The 22,761-nt window shown below is 40.4% G+C and overlaps 1 protein-coding gene across 1 annotated transcript in view; it reads right to left on the bottom strand.

The window, feature by feature from the left end:
• Positions 1-1,160: 1,160 nt before the first annotated feature.
• The window catches only part of LOC143975919 (catenin alpha-2-like), a 697,766-nt gene continuing 676,165 nt past the window's right edge, over positions 1,161-22,761 (bottom strand). Inside the window, exon 7 of the mRNA XM_077478454.1 lies at positions 1,161-1,439. Coding sequence (XP_077334580.1) covers positions 1,161-1,439 — 279 coding nt within the window. The remainder of the gene's footprint in view (positions 1,440-22,761) is intronic.

Genomic DNA, 22,761 nt, shown 5'->3' with positions numbered 1-22,761 from the left:
AATCTGTACATCTTGATAGGGAGATCACCCTTAGTTTACTGGACTTGACAAAAACAACACTTTGCAAAAAATACCTTAATCACAAGAAGAAACAAACAAATAAAAAATACAGTTTTGGATGATGGAAGCCAGCAGAGCAGAAATTTGAAAATTTGGAATTCAAAACTTCGAAAATTCAGGAAATTCGAAAATCCCAAAAATTTGAAAATTCGAAAATAAGAAAGGAAAATCCGAAAATTCTAAAGAACAAAAATCCGAAAATCCAAAAATTCAAAATAATAACTAACTATTAAAATATAGGTATTGAAATTTCATTTCAAATTTGGCTGTTAGTGAATGTAACAAATACAAATGTAACTGAAGTTACGAATTATCCGAAATAACGAATGCCATAATAAATAATAATATGTTTTTATTATTATTATTGTTATTTATTATTATTAATTTGTTACGTTCCATTTGTTTTTATACGGCATTCGTTATTATGGATAATTCATAACTTCGGATAAATTGGTATTCTTTACATTCACTAACAGCCAAATTTGAAAGGAAATTTCAATACCTATAATTTAATAGTTAGTAATAGATTTTCATGCTTTTGAATTTTCAGATTTTCATTTTGATTTTCTGATTTTTGAGTTTCGAATTTCCAAATTTTAGAATTTTAGAATTTACAAAATTCCGAATTTATGAATATTCCGAAAAATTTGGAAATTTCGAAAATTCGGAAATTCCGATATTTCCAAATTAATGAATTTGTTTAAATTCCTTAAAAAGTGAATTCAGAACTAAACAAATTCCACATATCTAATATAACCTGTACATGGGTGGGTTGCGTCAAAGTGAAAGTTTTAAGAAATAATAAATTTTATTGGGCTGGTTCCTTCTGCGAACGTCTATGTCACCACTGTCTCCTGTACTGACATAGCAGTTGGCAGGGGGAACCACAGAGTTTGTCGTGATGGGTTATTGGATAGACCCAGAAGTCTAGAATAGCCAAGATATTCATAGCTCTTTAAGTAAGTAAAGATTTGTCTTGTCACCCACCGCCAGTGAGTTATTTTTGCCTAAATGTTTTCATTATATCGAGCGACAGGGTTACTTTAGGTAATTCTTGATTGACTGAATTGATTTGTTAGCTTTTTCCATCACGTAACCGTCTACATAAGCTGCATCTTATTGATGTGACCACAATAAGCGTCATCCAATGTACTAAAAAGATGAAGCTGACTTACATTGTTCATGTACTCGCTCAACAGGTCTTGAAGAGCTTGCCGCACGGCGTTGCACTCGGCCACGATTCTCTCCCTCCTGTCGTCCCGTGTGCACGAGGAGTCTGCCATCAGAGCCGCCCCACTGATGATACTCTCCAGCCGCTCTTCTAGAGACGGGCGGAAGCGGGCCTCACTGAAGGTCATTGGGTCAAGAATGATCTTGTTCTGTAGGACCATTAAAGCAGAAAATAATTAAAACCAGGCTTTCCTTACAAGAAAATGACATTGCAGCAAATTACATTCCAGCTTTGACTGTGTGTCATTTCTCAGGAGACAACAATGGAACACATTTGCATAATCGTCACATGCATGGCCAAGACTGTTTTAGAAGCTCATTGACAGGGTGACAACGCACGAGCACGTTTGATACGAAGTTGTCATCCTGTAACAGTAAGTGACAAAACAAATAGCGGTGCAGCAAAAAGCAGCAAAGACATACACAAGGAGGGTGGGACTTTATATGAAGCTCATGATGACAAAATGAACAGTATGGTGGAAAATAAAAATTGTTTAATAATGCATAAAAACATATTTAACATACATAGAATTGCGCATACATAAGAATGCACCCATAACAGGGCGCCAATTTGTAAACTGGCAAGGACTAATAATAACATGTTTACAAGCATAGATATTAATGGTAAAATAACGGGGTCCACCTATATTCATAATATAATATATGTGTTAAAAAGATAACATCTGCACGATCAATAATACTTAAATTCCCTATCAAGGTAAAAGATAATGTCAACACATATCATGATGGATGTGTAAATTGTACACAATATCTAGTAGCTCGACGCGTTTTGCGGTGTGAAACCGCTCTTCAGGAGCAGACATGTGAATTATCTGCAATAGAAAAATAATTTACCTAAGTGTGCTATGTCGAGGTAGGAGGGGTATTGATTAAAACCCCCCAGAAAACCTATATAAGACAGGCAGACTTACGAATATATGTGCACTGGGCAGCACAATGTCAAGGCTGACAGGCCAGCCGAAAGCATCAGTAACGGTAGCCGAGAGGGTGCACCCAAGGACGGCAACCACCACAGGCAAAGGCCCCAGCCGAACCCAGGATCCCCGGGCCCTCCTGGTGTAATAGTTAAAATGTAATGAGTGGTAAAACTAAAATAATGTTGAGGCAATGTATGGAAAAAAAAAAATATTGAAAATGTAAATGATAAGATTAAGTATTATGTGAACATAATATTAGTGTAAGGAGAAAGTGGACTGATTGGGGAAAGTAATGAGTGATAGAGTGAAGATGAGAATAGTGGTCAACCGGGAGTGAGGGTGAAGGACCATAGTGAAGGGTCATCATCAAAACATCCGATATAAGGGACAGAAATGAAGTGACAAGTGAAACTGTGAAGTGTACCTGTGTGAGAGTGAAAGAGGAGACCAGTCCAAATGGTTGTCAACCAATCTAACAGAGAGAGAGCTCAAAGAATCCTGGACCACGCAAGGGCCGCGGCCCATAAGTATGTTGCCACGGACACGCCCCCTACGGCACACCGCATGAGGGGCACCGGGACGTCAACGTCCAGGCAAGACATTGCCCGGAGGCTGGCGCCAACCAAGCCCCTCCCACTGCCCACGCAGATGGACAGCAGTCCGCCGGAAGGACCATGTCATGAAGACGCCGCACATCCGGCACGCACGTGTGTCATTGATGTGAGATGGCGGCACACCCACCTGCACAATAACTTCATTTCAGGATCATCAGCTATTTTTTTTTACAATTAAAAAAATGCTGAATTAAAAGTATTAAAAAGTACTATTTTTTGCGATATGACACTGTGTTGTTTAACCACTTAAGGACCGAGACTCTTTCTGAAATTTGGTGTTTATAAGTTAAAAAAATATTTTTTTTGCTAGAAAATTACTTAGAACCCTCAAACATTATTTATATATATTTATATTTATTTTTTCTACCGCCCTAGAGAATAAAATGGCGGTCATTTAAATACTTTCTGTCACATCTTATTTGTGCAGCGGTCTTACAAGCGCACTTTTTTTGGAAAAAATACACTTTTTTGAGTTAAAAAATAAGAAAACAGTAAAGTTAGCCCAATTTCTCTTTATATTGTGAAAGATAAGGTTATTACCGAGTAAGTTGATATCCAACATGTCACTCTTCAAAATTGCGCCCGCTCGTGGTATGGCAACAAACTTTTATCCTTAAAAATCTCCAGGTGACATTTAAAAAATTCTACAGGTTGCATGTTTAGACTTACAGAGGAGTTCTAGGGGTAGAATTATTGCTCTTGCTCTACCGATCAATACCTCACATGTTTGGACGCCGTTTCCATATGCAGGCGCAACTCATGCGGTTGCTTCTGCAGCGAGCTCAGCGGGATGGGGTGGGGCATATCCCACCGCCGATAAAAGTGATCTTGCAGAGAATCTGCCGCAGAGACCACTTTTACCTTGAAGCTGATCACCTGCTGAAGAAGAAAATACTGGGGTTATGGCAGCTAGCTGCTGGCATAACAACAGTATTCCTCTTCAAAGTAGCAATGTAAAATAACGGCAGGTGGTTCGGAAGTGGCTAACTCTGGTCCGACTGCACCTAGAGTATGCTCTCCAGTTCTGGGCACCAGTCCTCAGGAAGGATGTACTGGAAATGGAACGATTACCAACAAAGCTAATAAAGGGTCTGGAGGATATTAGTTATGAGGAAAGGTTGCGAGCACTGAACTTATTCTCTCTGGAGAAGAGACGCTTGAGAGATGATATGACTTCAATATGCAAATACCGTACTGGTGACCCCACAATAGGAATAAAACTTTTTTGAGGAAGGGAGTTTAACAAGATTCGTGGCCACTCATTAAAATTAGAAGAAAAGAGGTTTAACCTTAAACTGCGTAGAGGGTTCTTTACTGTAAGAGCGACAAGGATATGGAATTCCCTTCCACAGGCGGTGGTCTCAGCGAGGAGCATTGATAGTTTCAAGAAACTATTACATAAGCACCTGAACGACCACAACATACAGGGATATACAATGTAATACTGACATATAATCACACACATAGGTTGGACTTGATGGAGGTGCTTTTTTTGCTGTGGGGGGAGGATGCTGTGAGTGGAGGAAAACAGAGATCCGTGTTTCTGCTTAGTGGAAACGCAAGATCTCCATTTTCCTCCCTCACAGAACAGCAGCCTGCCTTGTTTACATTGGCAGACCGCCGTTCTGTCTCTTCTGTGAATGATTGGTGGGTTCCGGTGGCCATCGCAGCCACCAGATCCACTGATTGGCTCCTGCTGTGTCCAATCACAGCAGGTGCGGGGCTCCAGCGTCGCATATGCACCCCAGAGGGGAAGAAAGGAATCACGTAAGGTACATAATTTTGCACTTACGGGCCACCCTCCCATTGTATATGTACGTGGGGAGGTCTTTAAGCGGTTAAGATGTGGCACAAATTATGGTGCAGATAATGTGAATGTGCTGGTGTGCATTGTGCATGCATGCTGCGAAGTGTTGTTATTTTTTTACTTTATTTAGCTAACACTTAATTTATCTCTGTGCACAACGGTGAGTTTCAACATGCCTTTGTGCTGCATAAAAATTCAGCGTTCCTAAATCGTCCTCCAACGCACTAGTTCGGTGCAAACAAGGCACAACAAAATTGTTTTTCCTGTGTCTTTGCTTTGAGCCAACTAAGATCAACTAAGATCAACGAACCTCAATGTTTCTGGTATGAATTAGCCCTAAAAAAGAACTAAAGTTTATTTTGTTCTTCTTATTATTTAAATGTATATATATATATATATATATATATATATATATATATATATATATATATATATATGTATATTTTTTTTTTTTTTTTTTTATGCAAACACTGTGAAATTGCAAAATTAAAATGGTTCATGCATACATATTTGTGAAATTATGGGATCTATTTATAAAAACTTTCACTGTGTGAATGTCTGAATATTCGCACAGCCCTCATGAATAATCTCTGTAATGTGTCTAATATGTTTATTGCCTATATTCATCATCTCCATCTAGTGGCCATAATGTAATATTTTCCTGATTGAGATATTTCAGGAAAACATTGTATTATGGCCACTAGATGGAGATGACAATCAAAGACAATACACATATTAGACACATTATAGGGGTTTATTTGTGATGGCTGTGCGAAGGCTTGGACAATTGTCAAGCATTTTTTTTTTTCTTCAATAGACCCCTCTGTGTCTTGGGGCTTTCTTATTAGGTTTTCCAGCCGCTCTGCAAGCGTAGAAACTGCACCTGGGATTCTCCTTGACCTCTTGGCTTGATGTCTGCAAGCTGCACAATGCAGTGTTCAGCCTGTTTAACGATGGGTACGTTTTTGCTAAGAATTTATTAAGCAAAAAGCTAAAAAGGATTTGCACATGCACTTTTTTAACCTGAAATTTTTCATTTAGTTCTTCTTTAAAGTGTTTAGCAGTTGGGTGAAACAATATCATTTTTAAATACATTGTAAAGCTGAAGTTTAGGTATGGATATTTTTTGCTACCATGGTGATTTCCCACTTCCACAGGGATCGTACAGGTATGGAATAGGCATACGTTGGTCCAAGCTGGGAAAAAAAATGTACCTAGAATTCAGCTTTAGAGTAGAACTAAAGACAAAACATTTTTTATTTTATTTTTTTCATTTTGAAGTAAGGGGAGGTTATAACCCCTGTCAGTCCCTTTTATTTGCATCTGTGGCCATTGGGTAGTTTTCCTTTTGCTTCTTCTTTCATCATCAAAACAGGAAATTCTTCAAAATCTAGGGAATCCCTGGTTGTCACCAGGGTCCCCAGAACTAGTATCTGTTCTAACATTTGAAATTTTAGCATAGGGGTGCGCAGTCTATTGCATTAGGGTGTGCACTCTAAAGCTAAAATATACATGTGTGTTTATGTGACTACATATATATGACCCAAGAACATTGATCTCCCAGCCGGCACAGTGCAAGAGAAGTGCGTAAAGACTTCTCCTTATGGCAGAGCCAGTAAGAGGGAGATCTTTCCCATCTTTCTGCTGGCACACAGAGCGATAATGCTAATGCACATGGGGGGACTGTGTGCACGCCTATGACTTTTAGCAATAATGGTCACCAGAACAAATAGAGAGGGTGAATCTGGGGGCACAGACAGCAATAACAACTGACAGCTGTTTCAATCCCTCTCCACTCCATCCAAAACTAAAACATTTGCCTTTAATTATACTTTAAGGCCACCTTTCACAGCTTAATTTCTCTTGATCAGATCATGGGTCTTCTGGGTAAACAAGGGATTGGCTTGATTTTCTCAGATTTTCTCTGAAACTCCAAAAAAATCTAAACGAAAGCTTTAGATATATTCTAAGGCAATCTTTCTCAACCAGGGTTCTGTGGAACCCAAGGGTTCCTCAAGAGGTTCTTTGAGCAATGGGAAATTTCTGCCTCTTAAGATAAGTAATCACTGACACCAATCATTTTTTTAGCTATCTGTAAGGGGTAATTCTTCCCACTGACCATCAATATAAGGAGCATTCTTTCCACTGACCATCAATGTAAGGAGCATTGTTCCCACTGACTATCAATGTAGGGAGCATTCTTCCAACTGACCATCAACGTAAGGAGCATTCTTCCCAGTGCCCATCACACTATTGTACTGTGCGTTCTAGATCAGCCTTTTTCAACCAGGGTGCTGGGGCACCCTGGGGTGTCTTCTGGGTTCCTCAGGGGTGTCTTGGCAAAATGCCTCAAAATTGGCCAACATTTGTGCAAAAGCCAGCAGGTGGATCAAGCCTTCCTTTTTTGTTACACATAGCCACATGTTTTCATCATGCAACATTACAGTATAACTTTGGGCCCAGTGTGGGCCAGCTTCCGGCATCCTAACAACTGATGCTGCCGTCTGTTGACAAGGAGGATGTCGGATGTCTGCACGGCACCCTTGTTTGCCCTTTCCTGCCCTTCTCCATCAGTACTGGGGTCATGTTGTGTGAAAAGAGAAAGGCTGAAATACTGTTCAATACCAGGGTGCAGAGGTATATTTGCATTAAGGATAAATCCCTTCTAATGTTATGGAAGCTGCTGCAGTATTTAAAATTATTAGTTTCATTTTTTTTACATTTTAATATTGACGGGGGCTGAAAAAAGTTTGAGAAACACTGATCTAGATACAGTAATTATTAGCAAGGGTTCCCTGAGGCCAAAAAAAGTTATCTCAAGGGGTTTTCCTTGTTAAAAATGTTGAGAAAATGGTTACAATCAACTTTCACCCAAGAATCAAATGTTTTCTAATTGCATTCAATGGGAAAAAAGTTTGAATCCTGGGTGAAAGTTGGGTGAATCTTGTGTAAACTCTTGCAGGATTTTGATTGAACTTGCAGTGATCGTCTCTATCACCCTTAAGTGATGTTGTAGATGAATGAGAGCCATAGCCCTCCACCCCCCCAACACACAAGGAGAATGAAATGGATTCGATTTGATAATTATCTGACTTTTATACCCTCGGTTTTCTCTTCTAACATCTTAAAATAATCAGTTCAAAGCCTCATCTACCAATTACTGAAAATGAAAGCAAATTGCCTACGCATCAAAACTCTCTACAAATCCGTCTTATTTTTTACTGATTGAACGGGCAATATAAAATTGTCAGAAAAGACTTGTTTTATGTTTGGCAAGAAATCACTTAACAGATGGTTTGCTGAATGAGGTTCTCCAGTCTGAAAGAGAATGACAAGGTGACCCCTACGCCTGTTAACGTGTATCAATTACACTTTTAGTGACTTTTATGGCGCTTTTACAGTTCTCTTAACGCCGGAACAGCCTGTGTATTGTCACAAAAAGCAGAATTTGACCTACGTCAATCACCAATGTAGTATCAATTCATATATCCAAGTACACGGTACGTTAAAATGTTTTCGCTTTTTTCTTTTGTTTTTCAAGAATTTTACTTTTTTGGGATCAAATACGATTGGCTTGAAAACTGAACCTGTCAGCCTTTTTATTATTTATAAAAGAAAAGGTGCTGCCCCAAGATCTAAGAACTGCTCTTGCCTTTATAATGACAATTCATTCTCTGTGCATTCCTCTGAAAACGTATCACTTTGTTCCTAATAGCTTGGCTTTCTTTATTTCACAGGTAACCCTTTATGTCCAACAAAACAGCCCTTCCTGGTCACCAGACAAACTGGCTTCAAACTTATGGGTTTACATTATGATGTGCTTTTGGTTGCATGGTTATGCAATGATAACTCAGAAAAATGCATGTACAATTGCTTTTATGGATTCTTTGAGGTATATCGATGATTTAAAAAATTTTAAATAACTTTTTTTCTAAAATGCACATCAAGGCAACACAACACAAAAAAAAAGTGTACTAGCCCCATTGGAATCAATGGCTAACCTCTGATGTGTGAATGGGCGACACATAATAAGTGACACATTTGCTTTTAAATGGATTAAGCATTTCACATCTGTCATTGTCTCAAAGAGAGCTGTAAAAGCCTTGCTTGAACTGAATTTTAAAGTATATTTTGACCTATCATTAAAATCTCAAATAGACTTTAAAATGTTAATTTTATTTTAACGGTCATTTTCAATATTTTAAAATCGACAGCTTTTATTAGAATAATATGATCATTTCCTTTTTTTAGGCACTTTCTGTTATACGGTGACAACGTTATATCTGAGCCTCCTGATTGGGCTATTGTGTTGTCACCCTGTCTTCAATGGACTTTACAAGTAACTATTTCAACACACATAACACCAGCATGGTCAGCTGTTGTCATCATCACAAAACTTGCCCTAAGAAATGCCACACAGCCAACACCAGAGTTCATGTAGACAGGAAGTAGCAAATGATGAAAATTGTCTTTATCAAACAAGGTCAATTGTTTATAATATGCAGTGCTTTAGCAAACAAAATGTCTCTTGAAGTCCTAAAGCAAAATAGAAATCTGACATGTTAATGTCATGGTAAATGTTTATGTGAAAGTGTAGTAAAAGGAGAAAAAACATACAGACATAGGGTAGTATAGTAACACACTTATATTAAAAGCTTCCCAAATCACATACATGTTGACCAGGAGTCATTTTATCTTCAGGGCCCCACAAATTGAAAGAAAATGTTCATCTTACATACCCTGCCAGTGACTTCTGCCCCAGCAACGACTCTGAGATTGTTCAGGAGTGGCAGCGTGGAGCACCATCTCTTCCATTACCCGACTTACTGTAGATTCTACTCCATTAAACTTGCAAAGCTTTACTGTACTCTGGTTCCAGGACAGGTCCCTAGGACCAGCCCCTTGAGGACCATCTAATAGTAGTAATCATACCGCCCAGGGGGGGGGGGTGCAACCTTTCATCTAGATCACACCATCAACTGAACTTTCTATCTCCTGGCTATCTAACGAAACAGTCCAAGTCCATAATACCAATGAAGGGTCCCACTCAGGGGAATACAGATTGTATATTTTCCTCCTGTTACATCCTCTAGTCTGCAGCTCTTTAACCCCATACAGTCATCTTCCACCTGTATCTATAGCTCCCTGTAAGCTCAAATAGAATAGGAAATCATACCAGGAGGAAGAGCACCACAGCAACATAATAGTAACAATTTAACTCCAACTGTCTACATGTGTGGCATCTGTTGGTATGATAACTGCTCATGGTCAGCAAAAGTCAGCAAAGACCTTGGAAATTGAACATCAGAAACTATTTAACAGAGGACAGAATTAGAAATAGACTTGAAAAACTTAACATTCATAAGTCATCGGGGCCAGATGGCTTGCACCTGAGGGTCCTTAGGGAATGCAGTCAAGTAATTGCCAGACCATTGTTCCTAATTTTTGCTGACAGTCTACTAGACTGGAATGGTACCAGCTCATAGGAGAAAACACAATGTAGCACCAATAGTTAAAAAAGGGTCAAAATACATCCCTTGGAATTACAGACCAGGTAGCCTAACATCAATAGCATGCAAGCTGTTGGAGGGGATGATAAGGGACTATATACAAGATTTTAGTAATGAAAACGGTATCATTAGCAGTAATCAGCATGGATTCATGAAGAATCATTCTTGCCATACCAATCTATTAACCTTCTATGAGGAGGTGAGTTTCCATCTAGATAAAGGGAAACCTGTAGACGTGCTACATCTGGATTTTGCAAAAGCATTTGACACAGTTCCCCATAAACATTTACTGTACAAAATAAGGTCTGTTGGCATGGACCACAGGGTGAGTACATGGATTGAAAACTGGCTACAAGGGCAAGCTCAGACAGTAGTGATAAATAGGGAGTACTTGGAATGGTTAGGGGTGGAAAGTGGGGTCCCCCCAGGGTTCTGTTCATAAACAACCCAGAGGATGGGGTAAACAGTTCAATCTCTGTATTTGCGGACTATACTAAGCTAAGTAGGGCAATAACTTCTCCGCAGGATGTGGAAACCTTGCAAGTAGATCTGAACAAATTAATGGGGTGGGCAACTACATGGCAAATGAGGTTTAATGTAGAAAAATTTAAAATAATGCATTTGGGTGGTAAAATATGAATGCATGATAATGAGGGGATAATCTCTGGGGGAATCAAGGATGGAAAAGGACCTGGGGATCCTAGTAGATGATAGGCTCAGTAATGGCATGCCATGACAAGCAGCTGCAAAGAAAGCAAACAGAATATTGACATGCATTAAAAAGGGGATCAACTCTAGAGATAAAGCAATAATTCTCTCACTTGACAAGACTCTGGTTCGGCCGCACCTGGAGTATGCTGTCCAGTTCTGGGCAACAGTCCTCAGGAAGGATGTTGTTATATTTTTTTCTGCCTAACCTTAGTATTGGGGCACCTGCCTTTACACACACATGAGCTTTAATGGCATCCCAGTCTTAGTCTGTAAGATTGAAGTTGGCCCACCCTTTGCAGCTATATTAGCTTCAACTCTTCTGGGAAAGTTGTCCACACGGTTTAGGAATGTGTCTAAAGCCCCATACACACTATCAGATTTTCTGCAGATTTTTTCCTTCAGATTTACCAAAACCATATAATATGAGGTCAAACCTTAGAAGTTTCAATGTGTATGCAATCAGGCAGGCCCTTGCACTACATGGTTTTGGTAAATCTGAAGACAAAAATCAGCAGGAAATCTGTGTGTATGGGGCTTTAGGGAATGTTTTGACCATTCTTCCAGAAGTGCATTTGTGAGGTCAGGCACTGATGTGGATGAGAAGGTCTGGCTTGCAGTCTCCACTCTAATTCATTCCAAAGGTGTTCTCTCAGGTTGAGGTCAGGACTCTGTGCAGGCCAGTCAAGTTTCTCTACCCCATGACCGTCAGAAAATGTACAGATGATTGTAGAAAGATTGCACAGTCAAATTATAATGTATGTGGCCAGACAAGCTTCATTCCCAACCACAAGGCCTGAAGTACACAGAGAATTATTTTAGTTTTATCCATCGAAAAACAGGATAGCAGCCAGTCTCATTGCATATTTATGATTTAATTTTCTCTTTTTGCCCGTAATGCTTCTATAATGTCATGTGAAGGTAGACAACCCCTTTAAGAAATAAGAAAATGATTAACAATGCCACCCTTCCAGGTTCATCCTTACTAATGATCTAGCCTTGCTTGATGCACATAGCCCATATACATTAAATAATAAATCACCTTCAGAGAAGTAGATGAGGTCTGGAGAGGTTTTATCACACTGCTAAATAAACTCAGGCCTATAAAAACCTGGCTCCATACAATGACATGGGGCTCTAGAAGATAAATCTCTAGAAGGTGCAAATTATTCTTTTACTACCCCCTCTGGAGATCTGCAGAACATTGCCCTACCTATTATAGATACAATCTGAATGTTGCTGAACACCACAATTAAAGGAAATCTATAGTCCTTATAAAGTTTATATTATATATGCATGTGAATCAATCCATAGTCTTTGGAAAGTTTATATTAGATACATGTGAATTATTTCAGTCTTTTTAAAATTTATTCTAAAGATGCAGGTGAATTAATCCATAGACTTTATAAAGTTTATTTTAAATATGCATGTGAATTCATCCATAGTGTTTATTAAGTTTATATTAGATATACATATAAATAAATCCATAACCTTTAAAAAGTTTATATTAGATATCCATGTGAATTAATATGAGGTCTTTATAAAGTTTTAATTATGATTATTATTATACAGGATTTATATAGTATTTTGTAAACTATATAAAGTTTATATTAGATATTACATTTAAATGAATGCATAGTCTTTATATGATTTATATGAAATATAATATATTATATAATATAAGAATTATTAGATATACGTAGAATAAATCCATTTTTTTTACATTATATATTAGATATGCATGTGGGTTAATCCTTAGACTTTAAAAAGTTTGTTTTAGATATACTTTACATGTGAATTGTTAAGTAATCTGTTTACAGTTTATATTAGATATACATTTAAATGAATCCATAGTCTTTATAAAGTTTAAATAATAGACATATGTGAAATAATAGATTGTGTTTCGAATGCCGCGTACACACGACCGGATTTTTCGACGGACTAGGTCCGACTAAATAAATACGTTGGCTATTACGATGGATATTACGATCATCTATGTGCTCCAGTGGACTTTTTTTTCCCAAAAGTCCAACAGACCTAGAAATAAAACATGTTTCAAATCATTCCGATGGACTCGATTCTGGTCGAAAAATCAGTTTGTCTGTATGCTGGGCTTGGACGAAAACCAACGTTAGGGCAGCTATTGGCTATTGGCTATGAAGTTCCTTATTCTAGTCCAGTCGTACGTCATCACGTTCAAATCCGTCGGACTTTGGTGTGCTTGTGTGTGTCCAAGTCCGTTCATTTGGAAAATCCATCAGAACCCTGCCGAAAGTCCGTCGGGAAGACAGTCTGGCCTAGTCCGTCGAAAAGTCCGGTCGTGTGTACGCGGCATAAGGATTATATTAGAGATGCAGGTAGATTAATTCACATACTTTATAAAGTTTATATTAGATATACATTTAGATGCATCCATCATCTTGTTAACTTTAATATTAGAGATAATACACATGTAAATAAATGCACATTTTTTTTTTATTATATATTCGATATGCATGTGGATTAATCTATAGTTTTTATAAAGTTTATTTTAGATATATACAGGACTTTTTTTCAGCTAGAACCTGGTGGAACTTGGTTCCACCACCTCTGGCTTGGGCCCTCTGCTCCCAGCTCACCACTATCACTTGTAAATGCAGAAGTCCAGTTTCTGTGTTTACAACTGACAGCTTGTCTCCCAATGGCCCCCACAGATCTTATCTCCTGAGCGTCTCCCATCGAGTGCTGGATGGGGACAAGGGTGGTGCAGGTGCCCGGAGTGCAGTGCAGATTCCCACACCCCCACTGGATGGTCTCCCTGCAAGAGAGAGAGGCAGAGCCACCTACAGTGTGAGGGAGGTACTAGAGCTGACTAGGTGATTCAGCTTAATACAGCAACACCAGTAAGTCACGTGGAAGATGGTGGAGCTTGGAAGAAGGGAGGAAGAAGATGGGGGCAATAAAAGGGGGGTTGTATGCAGAGGTCAGAGCTGAGGAGGGGCCAAAGTGAGAGGTGAATAGGGGATGCAGAGGTAAGCAGCTATGGAAGAAGGCTGAACTCTGCACTATGCAGGGGACATGTCAGAGATCTTCTTTTCCCAGTGATCATGAGCAGTGATCTCTGTCATGTCCCTGGCAGACCATCCCCCCTACAGTTAGAACACACCTAGGGGACACACTTAACCCCTTGATCGCCCCCTAGTATTAACCCCTTCCCTGCCAGTGTAATTTTTACATTGATCAGTAAATTTTTATAGCACTGATCAATGTAATAATGTCACTTGTCCCCCAAAAAAGTGTCAATTGAGGTCAGATTTGTCCACCGCAATGTTGCAGTCCCATTAAAAATCACAGATAGTCACCATTACCAGTAAAAACAATAACAAAAAAATAAAAGTCCCTAAATGTATCCCATATAGATGTGATAACTTGTGCAAAACCAATCAATCGGTTACACCTATTGAGTTTAATTTTAATTTTAATTTTAATATTTTAATAAAAATATGTAGAAGAATATATAATTGGCCTAAACTGATGAATACATTTGTTTTTTTATATTTTTTTTTGGATATGTATTATATTATATAAAAAAATAAAAAAATATTATTAAAAAAAAAGTTTTTCTTCAAAATTGTCGCTCTGATCAAATATCACCAAAAGAAAGCTCAATTTGTGGGAAAAAAAGGATGTTAATTTTGTTAGGGTACAGCGTCGCATGCCCACGCAACTGTCAGTTAAAAAATGGCCTGGACATCAAGAGGGCAAAGAGGGCAAGAATCGTTTTTGTCTGGGCACTGGAGCACCATCCCCCCCCCCCCCTCCATTTCATGTATGGGCATCACAAGTAGAGGAAGTGGGGGACTCCCCTCTCTTTTTTCCCAAGTCCATCCAAAACTTTGCAGCTAAACTTCTCAGTTTTAATGGCATGTTTAAGAATTGCAGGCTGTAGCAAAATCCCAGCTATGACTAGTTCTCTTTACCACATTAATTCACACATAGTTGAATTTTGAAACTCTCTGTTAAAAATGTCAGCAACAAAGGCAGAAAAAGTCAGCGTTCTCCAGCCCGCAAGCCTACAGTGGCAATTAGCCAATATGTGCTTGTTTCAGAGAGTTTTCAAGATGGAAATGTCACTAATCTGATTACAAGACATCAGTTTCAATATAAACCTGGCTTATTCCGAGACTTGAAAAAATGCCCACTTGTATTTCCTGAGGTTGGAGAGAGGCAATTTTCCTACGTAGTCATGCCGGTTTAATTTACAATTCATGATAATTCAAGCAAATATTGGAGTTCACAAATTAGAGGTGCTGTCAGCCTGTTTAAGGGATGATTTATGGGTTTTGGAAAGTTAAAACTGAATTAGATGGTCACGCTTTAATAATTCAGGAGGATTAAGTCACCTTTTTTTTTTCCCTCTTTAGATTCTTGGGGAGGCTTGCTCAATTATATGCTAATGGCAGCCTATTACAGAGTTAATGTTACAATGTAGCTGGGTTTCCACTTCAGAGATTTGTCTTTGGTTTTTAAAAAGGTGAATATTATGCCCATTCCCAAAGCTGGATATAAAGATAAAGCCCTCTGAGATATGCTGATTTCCATACCTGGGAACGTTTGAAAATCAGTGGACCAAGGAATGGCGATGGCACAAAGGGCAAGGTCAGTAGTGACACATGCTGCAGCCTTGCCAAGGCAAAATGTAAAGCACTGAAATTGTGCACATGGTTGTGTATATTAGCAGTGCACATACTGTCTCCCAGTAAAATATGGGGCTAAAAGAAGCAAATGAAAAATTCCCCTGCATCGATGGCATCACTGGAAGGAAAAAATGCCCCTGCATCAATGGAATCACTGGAAGGCAAAAATGCCCCTGTATTGATAGGATCACTGGTAGGCAAAAATACCCCTGTATCAATAGGATCACTGGTAGGCAAAAATACCCCTGTATTGATGGGATCACTGGTAGGCAAAAATACCCCTGTATCAATAGGATCACTGGTAGGCAAAAATACCCCTGTATCGATGGGATCACTGGTAGGCAAAAATGCCCCTGTATCAATGGGATCACTGGAAGGAAAAAATGCCCCTGTATCAATAGGATCACTGGTAGGCAAAAATACCCCTGTATCAATGGGTTTACTGAAAGGAAAAAATGCCCCTGTATCGATGGGATCACTGGAAGGAAAAAATGCCCCTGTATCTATGGAATCACTGGAAGGAAAAAATGCCCCTGTATCGATGGGATCACTGGTAGGCAAAAATGCCCCTGTATCGATGGGATCACTGGTAGGCAAAAATGCCCCTGTATCGATGGGATCACTGGTAGGCAAAAATGCCCCTGTATTGATGGGATCACTGGAAGGCAAAAAGGCGGCGGCATCAGTGGTGTCAATAGAAAGGAAAATAGCTACTGCATTAATGAGGGGGAAAAAATACTGCTGCATCAGTGTCAGTGAAAGGAAATGCCTCTGCATCAGAGGAGGTGTGATGGGGAACTGGGAGGTTGAGTGGCTATGAGAAGTGCATTAAACTAAGAAAGCCTGGGTGGCTCTAGGGGGGCGAGGGAAGAGGGGCTGTGAGGGAAAAGGGGTGGCTATAAGGCTTGTTGGGGCCTTGAGGGAGAAAGGAAAGCTCTTGGTTTGATTTGCCATCTAAGGCTGGCCATACATTAAACAATTTTCTTGTACAATTTTCCTTTACGCTTACGTTAACCTAAACACTTTAAATTTATATGCAATCAGGCAGGCCCTTGCACTACATAGCTGAAGGAAAATTGAAAGAAAATTGTATAATGTATGACTCGCCTTTGGCCCCTTACACATGAAGTGGACTCAGCTCAGCGAATAATCTGTCCACTGATCCCTGTTGAGCAAGCGGGTGGCTTGTCTGTGTCTGCTCCGCTTATGCAGACACAACCTGACCTCTGTGAGTGGTCGGGTGTAAACGCATGTTCACGCACAACTGCCATCCGCTCTGATCCACCATAAAGATGGGGAACAGATTGCCCATCCATTTGTTTTTAGCGGATAGGATCAGATCGGATGTGAGCGGGTGTCAACGAACACATTGCAAGTATGCACCAGATTCAGTTTTAGTAAATCAACCCCAAATGTGCTTAAGCTGACAACACACAAACAATTGTAATTTTTCATGTCTTTATCGAACACAGCCATGGAACATTCAAGAACATTCAAGAGGAAGTAAAACCTCTTAAAAAAAAATAAAAAATACACCCTGCAAGACAAAGGCACAATGAGCTAGTATGCATAGCATTATGAATTACTTACCTGAGATTAAAGCCCCCGCATCGGCCCTTGTTCGCCTCCTCCGGGTGTGACTGGCCGAAGCCGCGATTACTTCACTCCCACGCATGAGTGCTGGTGCTGCCACTAACAGCATGATTGCCGCAAAAAACAGCAAGCTCAGTGCGCCTGCGCCCGATGTCTACGGCGCATGCGCCGTAGACATCAGTGCCACTATTTCTGCAAATATCTCCTAAACCTTTTAGGTTTGGGAGATATTTCTTGAACTTACAGGTAAGCCTTAAAGTGGATGTAAACCCAATTTTTTTTTTGATGTCATAATGTAGTGTATACGATTTACTATCATTTGAGCCCAGTCTTGCCACAAAGAGTTAATCCAGCTCTGAGCAATCCTCTTTTATTGTTCAGTGAGATAAATCTTGACAAACAGAGAAAAACTTTGTCAAATCCTCCCCCTTGCTGTGAGTGACAGGTGATTTACATATCTTGTGCACTAGCCTAAGAGACATGCATTATTTATTAATTCCCTCCCACTCCTTTCTTCTGTTGCTCTGCCAGGATTGGCTGTTCCACACATCAGCATAATTGGGCATGCTGAAGTCATGTGGTTACTTTCCTGTCGTTTCACTGGATGTTAGAGATCATAGCAGAAGTTCAGTGTAAGAAATACACAGGAAAAAATACTTATTGACAAAGGGAGTGTAGAGGTGGGCGGGGAGTCTACTGACATCACAACTCCACCCACCGAGCTCCAGACAACAGACCCACCCACAGAATCTGCAGTTTTTCGGTTCTTATAACAGACAGAGGGGAGACATTTGACAGGTAGGGATACCTACAGGAGGCATGTATATCCTTATAGATAAACCCTAGTGTCGTAGTTTAGAAAGGATGACATTGGGTTTACAACCACTTTAATCTAGGCATACCTGTAGGTTAAAGTGGTTGTATTGGGTTTACAACCACTTTCACAGTGCTGGAGGAAAAAGTACGTGAATTCTAAAGCCGCGTACACACGGGCGGACTGTCTGGCCAACTAAGTTCGTCAGACAATCCGACGGACAGTCCGTCCTACTTTTGAATGAACGGACTTGACCACACACGATGAACAGGCAGTCCGTTGAAAGCTTGCGCGATGACGTGTACAGCACGTACGACGGGACTAGAAATACGACGTCCAATACACTGCAATGCAACCTTCGGCCGTGTAAATCCTTTCTGAGCATGCGCCATACTTAGTCCGTCCAACTTGCCTACTCACGAGTCTGTCCGCTGAAACCAAAGTTGGACGGACAATATTACGGAAATTCCGAAAGACTTAGTCCGCCAGACTGTTCGCTGAAAAAGTCAGCTGAAGCCCACACACGAGCGGACTGTCCGCTGAAATGTGTTTCAGTGGACTAAGTTGGACAGACAGTCCGCCCGTGTGTACGCGGCTTAAGACTAATTACTTCAACCAATGCTAATCGGAGTCAGTAGTTTGCATACCCAGAGTTTAAATAATGACATGAGTTTGGTGGTGTGTTTTAGAGCTAGCTCGATTGATAAAAGACACTTAAACACATAAGATTGCTGTTTATAGGAAGCATCAGCTGATGTGAAGCATGCCTCGCAAAAAAGAGCTCTTGGAAGACATGTGATCAAGACTAGTTGATCTGTCTAAGGCTGGAAAGCGATACAAAGCAATCTCAAAGTATTTAGGCATAGCTCAGTACACAGTTAGACAAATTGTCTATAAATGAAGACAGTTTAGTATTGTGTCTACTCTTCCATGGAAGTGGGGTCCAGGCAAGATGACCCCCAAGGCACTCCCAAGGCACAACACAGAATCCTCAATGGGGTAGAAAGCCCACAAGTAACAGCTAAAGGCTTGAAGACATTACACAATGTCCCTGTTCATGAGTCTACCATATGTAAGTCTTTGAACAGGCAAGGTGTCCATGGCAGAGCATCATGGAGGAAGCCACTGCTCTACAAGAAAACATTGCTGCATGCCATGCCAGAGACCACCTTGGCAAACCACAACGCTACTGAGAAAATGTTTTGTGGACTGATGAAACAAAGTTGAATTGCTCGGGAAGAATACTCAGCACTATGTTTGGTGCAAAAAGGGCACATCAAAACATCATCCCAGCGGTGAAGTATGGTGGAAGGAACATCATTATTTTGGCTTGCTTTGTTGCCTCAGGGCTTGGATAACCTACAATCATCAAGGGGAAAATGAGTTACCAAGTTTACCAAAATATCCTACAGGATAATGTCAAGGTGGCTGTCTGCTAGGTGAAGCTTAGTGGGTGATGCATCAGGACAAGGACCCTACGCATCAAAGTAAATCCACCACAGGCTGGCTTCAGAAAAAGAAAATGCGCCTTTTGGAGTGGCCCAGTCAGTGCCCAGACCTTAACCCCATAGATATGCTGTGGAATGACTCGGCTGGTGCTCCAAATTTTTGAGGGGGTGCAAACAATTTTGAAAAAAAATCTTAAATTGCAGCCACTGTGCCAAACGCTGGCACTGTGCCCAATACATGCTGCCACTGTGCCATCAAATGCTGCCACTGTGCCCATCAAATGCTGCCACTGTGCCCATCAAATGCTGCCACTGTGCCATCAAATGCTGACACTGTGCCAAATGCTGCCAGTGTGCCCATCATATGTTGCCAGTGTGCCCATCATATGCTGCTAGTGTGCCCTTTAAATTCCACCAGTGTGCCCTTGAATGCCCCCGGTGTGACCTCCGCCCACTTGCCGTCTGTCCGGCACTTACCCTGTCTTGGTGGGCCAGCCGGTGATGGCGACGAGCGGGGTTCTCCATGCATCTCCTGCTGTGCTCATCTCCCATCCTCTCCTCCTGATAATCGTCCAATATCGGCACCTGTCGTTTTATCCAAGCAGGTGACAGATAACAGACCCAAGCACCTGATTGGTGGAGAGGCAGTTTAGTGTTAGGAAAGCAAATAGTCATTCGCTTTTCTAACACAGCTGAGTGACCTGTGAGCACCCAGCATAGCACTCGGAGGTCACCTTTTTTGACTCCTATGGCTCTAATCAGGTGCTTCAAAAACACCCCCCGCCACTGTAATTCAGGCGCCCTGCGCCCGAAAAGGGGCCAGGTGCCTGAATAGGGGATGGCAGCGGCGGTCATAGATAGATTCATGCAATGCATGAATCTATCTATTGGTGATAGAGGGGTGGCAGGAGAGAGGGGGCATCGCCAGTGCGCCTTTAATGCATGGGCCGCCACTGTAAAGAGAAATAGTTAAAAATTCATTGTGAATGTTGTACAGGTCTGATCCAGAGCTACTAAATGTGCTTGCTTTATATCACTGCTGCCAAAAGGAGGTTCAACCAGCTATTTACGTTCACTCACTTTTTCCTCCAACACTGTAAATGTTTAATGGTTGTGTTCAATAAAGACACAAGAGCTTAGGATTGATTGTGTGTGATCAGCTTAAGAACATTGTGTTTGTCTATCGTTGTGACTTTGATGAAGATCAGATCACAATTGTTTTGGGCCCTTGGGTTAGCATCTCAAACCTCAGGGTGGAACTCTTGACTCTTTGTCGGGAGAAGGAAATTGGGCACTAGTCACTGTAGAAACTTTAAAGGGTAACCCCCCTATTTTTGCAAAAAAACAAACAAACGTATATACTGTATACAATTGCAACCGCCATATTGTAATTGAATGTTATTAAAAATGATCTTTCCTGCAGCTCTGTAATTTTCTGTAAAATATAATGCTTTATGGCTACTTGAAGGCATTCTGTACACAGATGGTGTACAAAATTCCCCAGATATGTCATTTCCTGCTTCTGTGATTGGCTTACTCATTTTTCCAGCAGTCTCCACGCAAATACAAATCAGATTTTGGGCATCCCCTGTAACAAAAATGTCATTGAAATTCTCCAAAGGGAAATCACATCTATAGGGATGCAGAGCCTGCCACTTTCCTCATTAGAGCCCTGCGGGTGCAGCAGCTGACTGATAATTAGAAAACTACTCCCAGGCAGATTCCCTGTTCACATGGACATGGAGAAACAAACAGCTATTTCTTCAGAATAACAAAAGGTCAGAATCTGCAACAACGTTTGTTAAAATCCTGGCAATGTACATAGATCACCCAGAGGAGAACGTTTTTTTTTTCTCAACAAAAGTAGAGTTACTCTTTAATGAGTTTGTTAACCACTTCCCGACCGCCCCATAGCAGATATAATGCTACAGGGTGGCCGTTCTCTGCAGAAACACCTATATATACGCTAATCTGCACTTCCATCTTGGGGGGGGGGGGGGCGCATGTGCTGCCGGCAGCACGCTTCTGTTGTGATTACTCACAGCAAAAGCCGATCTGTGGGTGTCAGGTAATGTATGCCCACCGATCGATGGGCAGAGACAAAGAATGGAGTTCTGGCTATGTAAACAAGGCAGAGCTCCGCTCTGGCAAGGGTAAAGTGATGGATTTTGTGTCCCTGCAAAGCAGGTATTAAAATCTATCACTTCCTCTAATAAAGGCAGCACACAGTTTACACAAAAACGCTGGCTAGGCACACAGTTAACTCTTTGATCGCCCTAGATGTTTAACCACTTCCCAGCCAGGGTCATTAGTACAGTGACAGTGAATATTTTTAGTGTCTGATTGTCCACGGCAATACCGCTATAAGTCGTTGATCATCTCCATTACTAGTATAAAATATAAATTAATAAAACTTACATAATAATATCCCAAAGTTTGTAGACGCTATAACTTTTGCACAAGCCAATCAATATATGATAATTCGGATTTTGTTTTACCAAAAGCATGTAGCAGGATACAGATTGGCCTAAATATATGAAGAAATTGGATTTTTTTTATTGAAAATGTTTTATAGCAGAAAGTAAAAAATATATTTTTTTTTTATTTCAGAATTGTTGGTTTTTATTTATAGCTTAAAAAAAAAATGCAGAGGGGATAAAATACCCCAAAAAAAGAAGCTCTATTTGTGGGAACACAAATGTAATGTCGGTACAGCGTTGCATGACCGTGCTATTGTCAGTTAAATTAAAGCAGTGCTGTATCGCAAAAATAAAAAAATGGCCTGGTCACGAAGGGGGATAAATATTCCAGGGGTCACATTATTACATACAATAAACTCAAGGAGAAAGGGTCTAGTGCCCTTTCACACTGATAGCACCCGGGCGTCGGCAGTAAAGTGCCGCTAGTTTTAGCAGTGCTTTACAGGCATTTTAGAGGCAATTTTTGGCCGCAAGTGGGGCACTTTTAACCCCCGTTAGCAGCCAAATAAAGGGTTAAAAGTGCCGCTGCTGAGATGCTTTGCAAGCGTTTTCAATTGATTTCAATGGGCAGTGGCGCTTTAGGAGCAATGTATACAAAGAAGCTGCTTGCAGGAATTTTTTTGATGTGCTAGGGGCTATTTTTAGCGCTAAAGCCAGACCTCCCAACTTTTTGAGACGGGAACGAGGGACACCTATCAGCAAAAGTATGCAGGCATAGGACACACCCCTTGCTACGCCCCCTTAAAGGAGAACTGTACAAACAAACACGATTGGTTAAACACACAAGTGCTTTTTTACCACTACTATTTCTTTATATTGGCTTTTGGAATTTACAAATGCAGTACTTTAGAAATCAGATGAAAGGTTTAGCACTGGAAAACAC

The sequence above is a fragment of the Lithobates pipiens genome, unplaced genomic scaffold, assembly GCF_037356315.1.
Source record: "Lithobates pipiens isolate NorthernLeopardFrog02 unplaced genomic scaffold, aLitPip1_a1.2 Scaffold_13, whole genome shotgun sequence".
NCBI lineage: Eukaryota > Metazoa > Chordata > Amphibia > Anura > Ranidae > Lithobates > Lithobates pipiens.
Note: the sequence above shows the minus strand (reverse complement) of the source record. Positions and strands in the feature narration are given on the sequence as shown.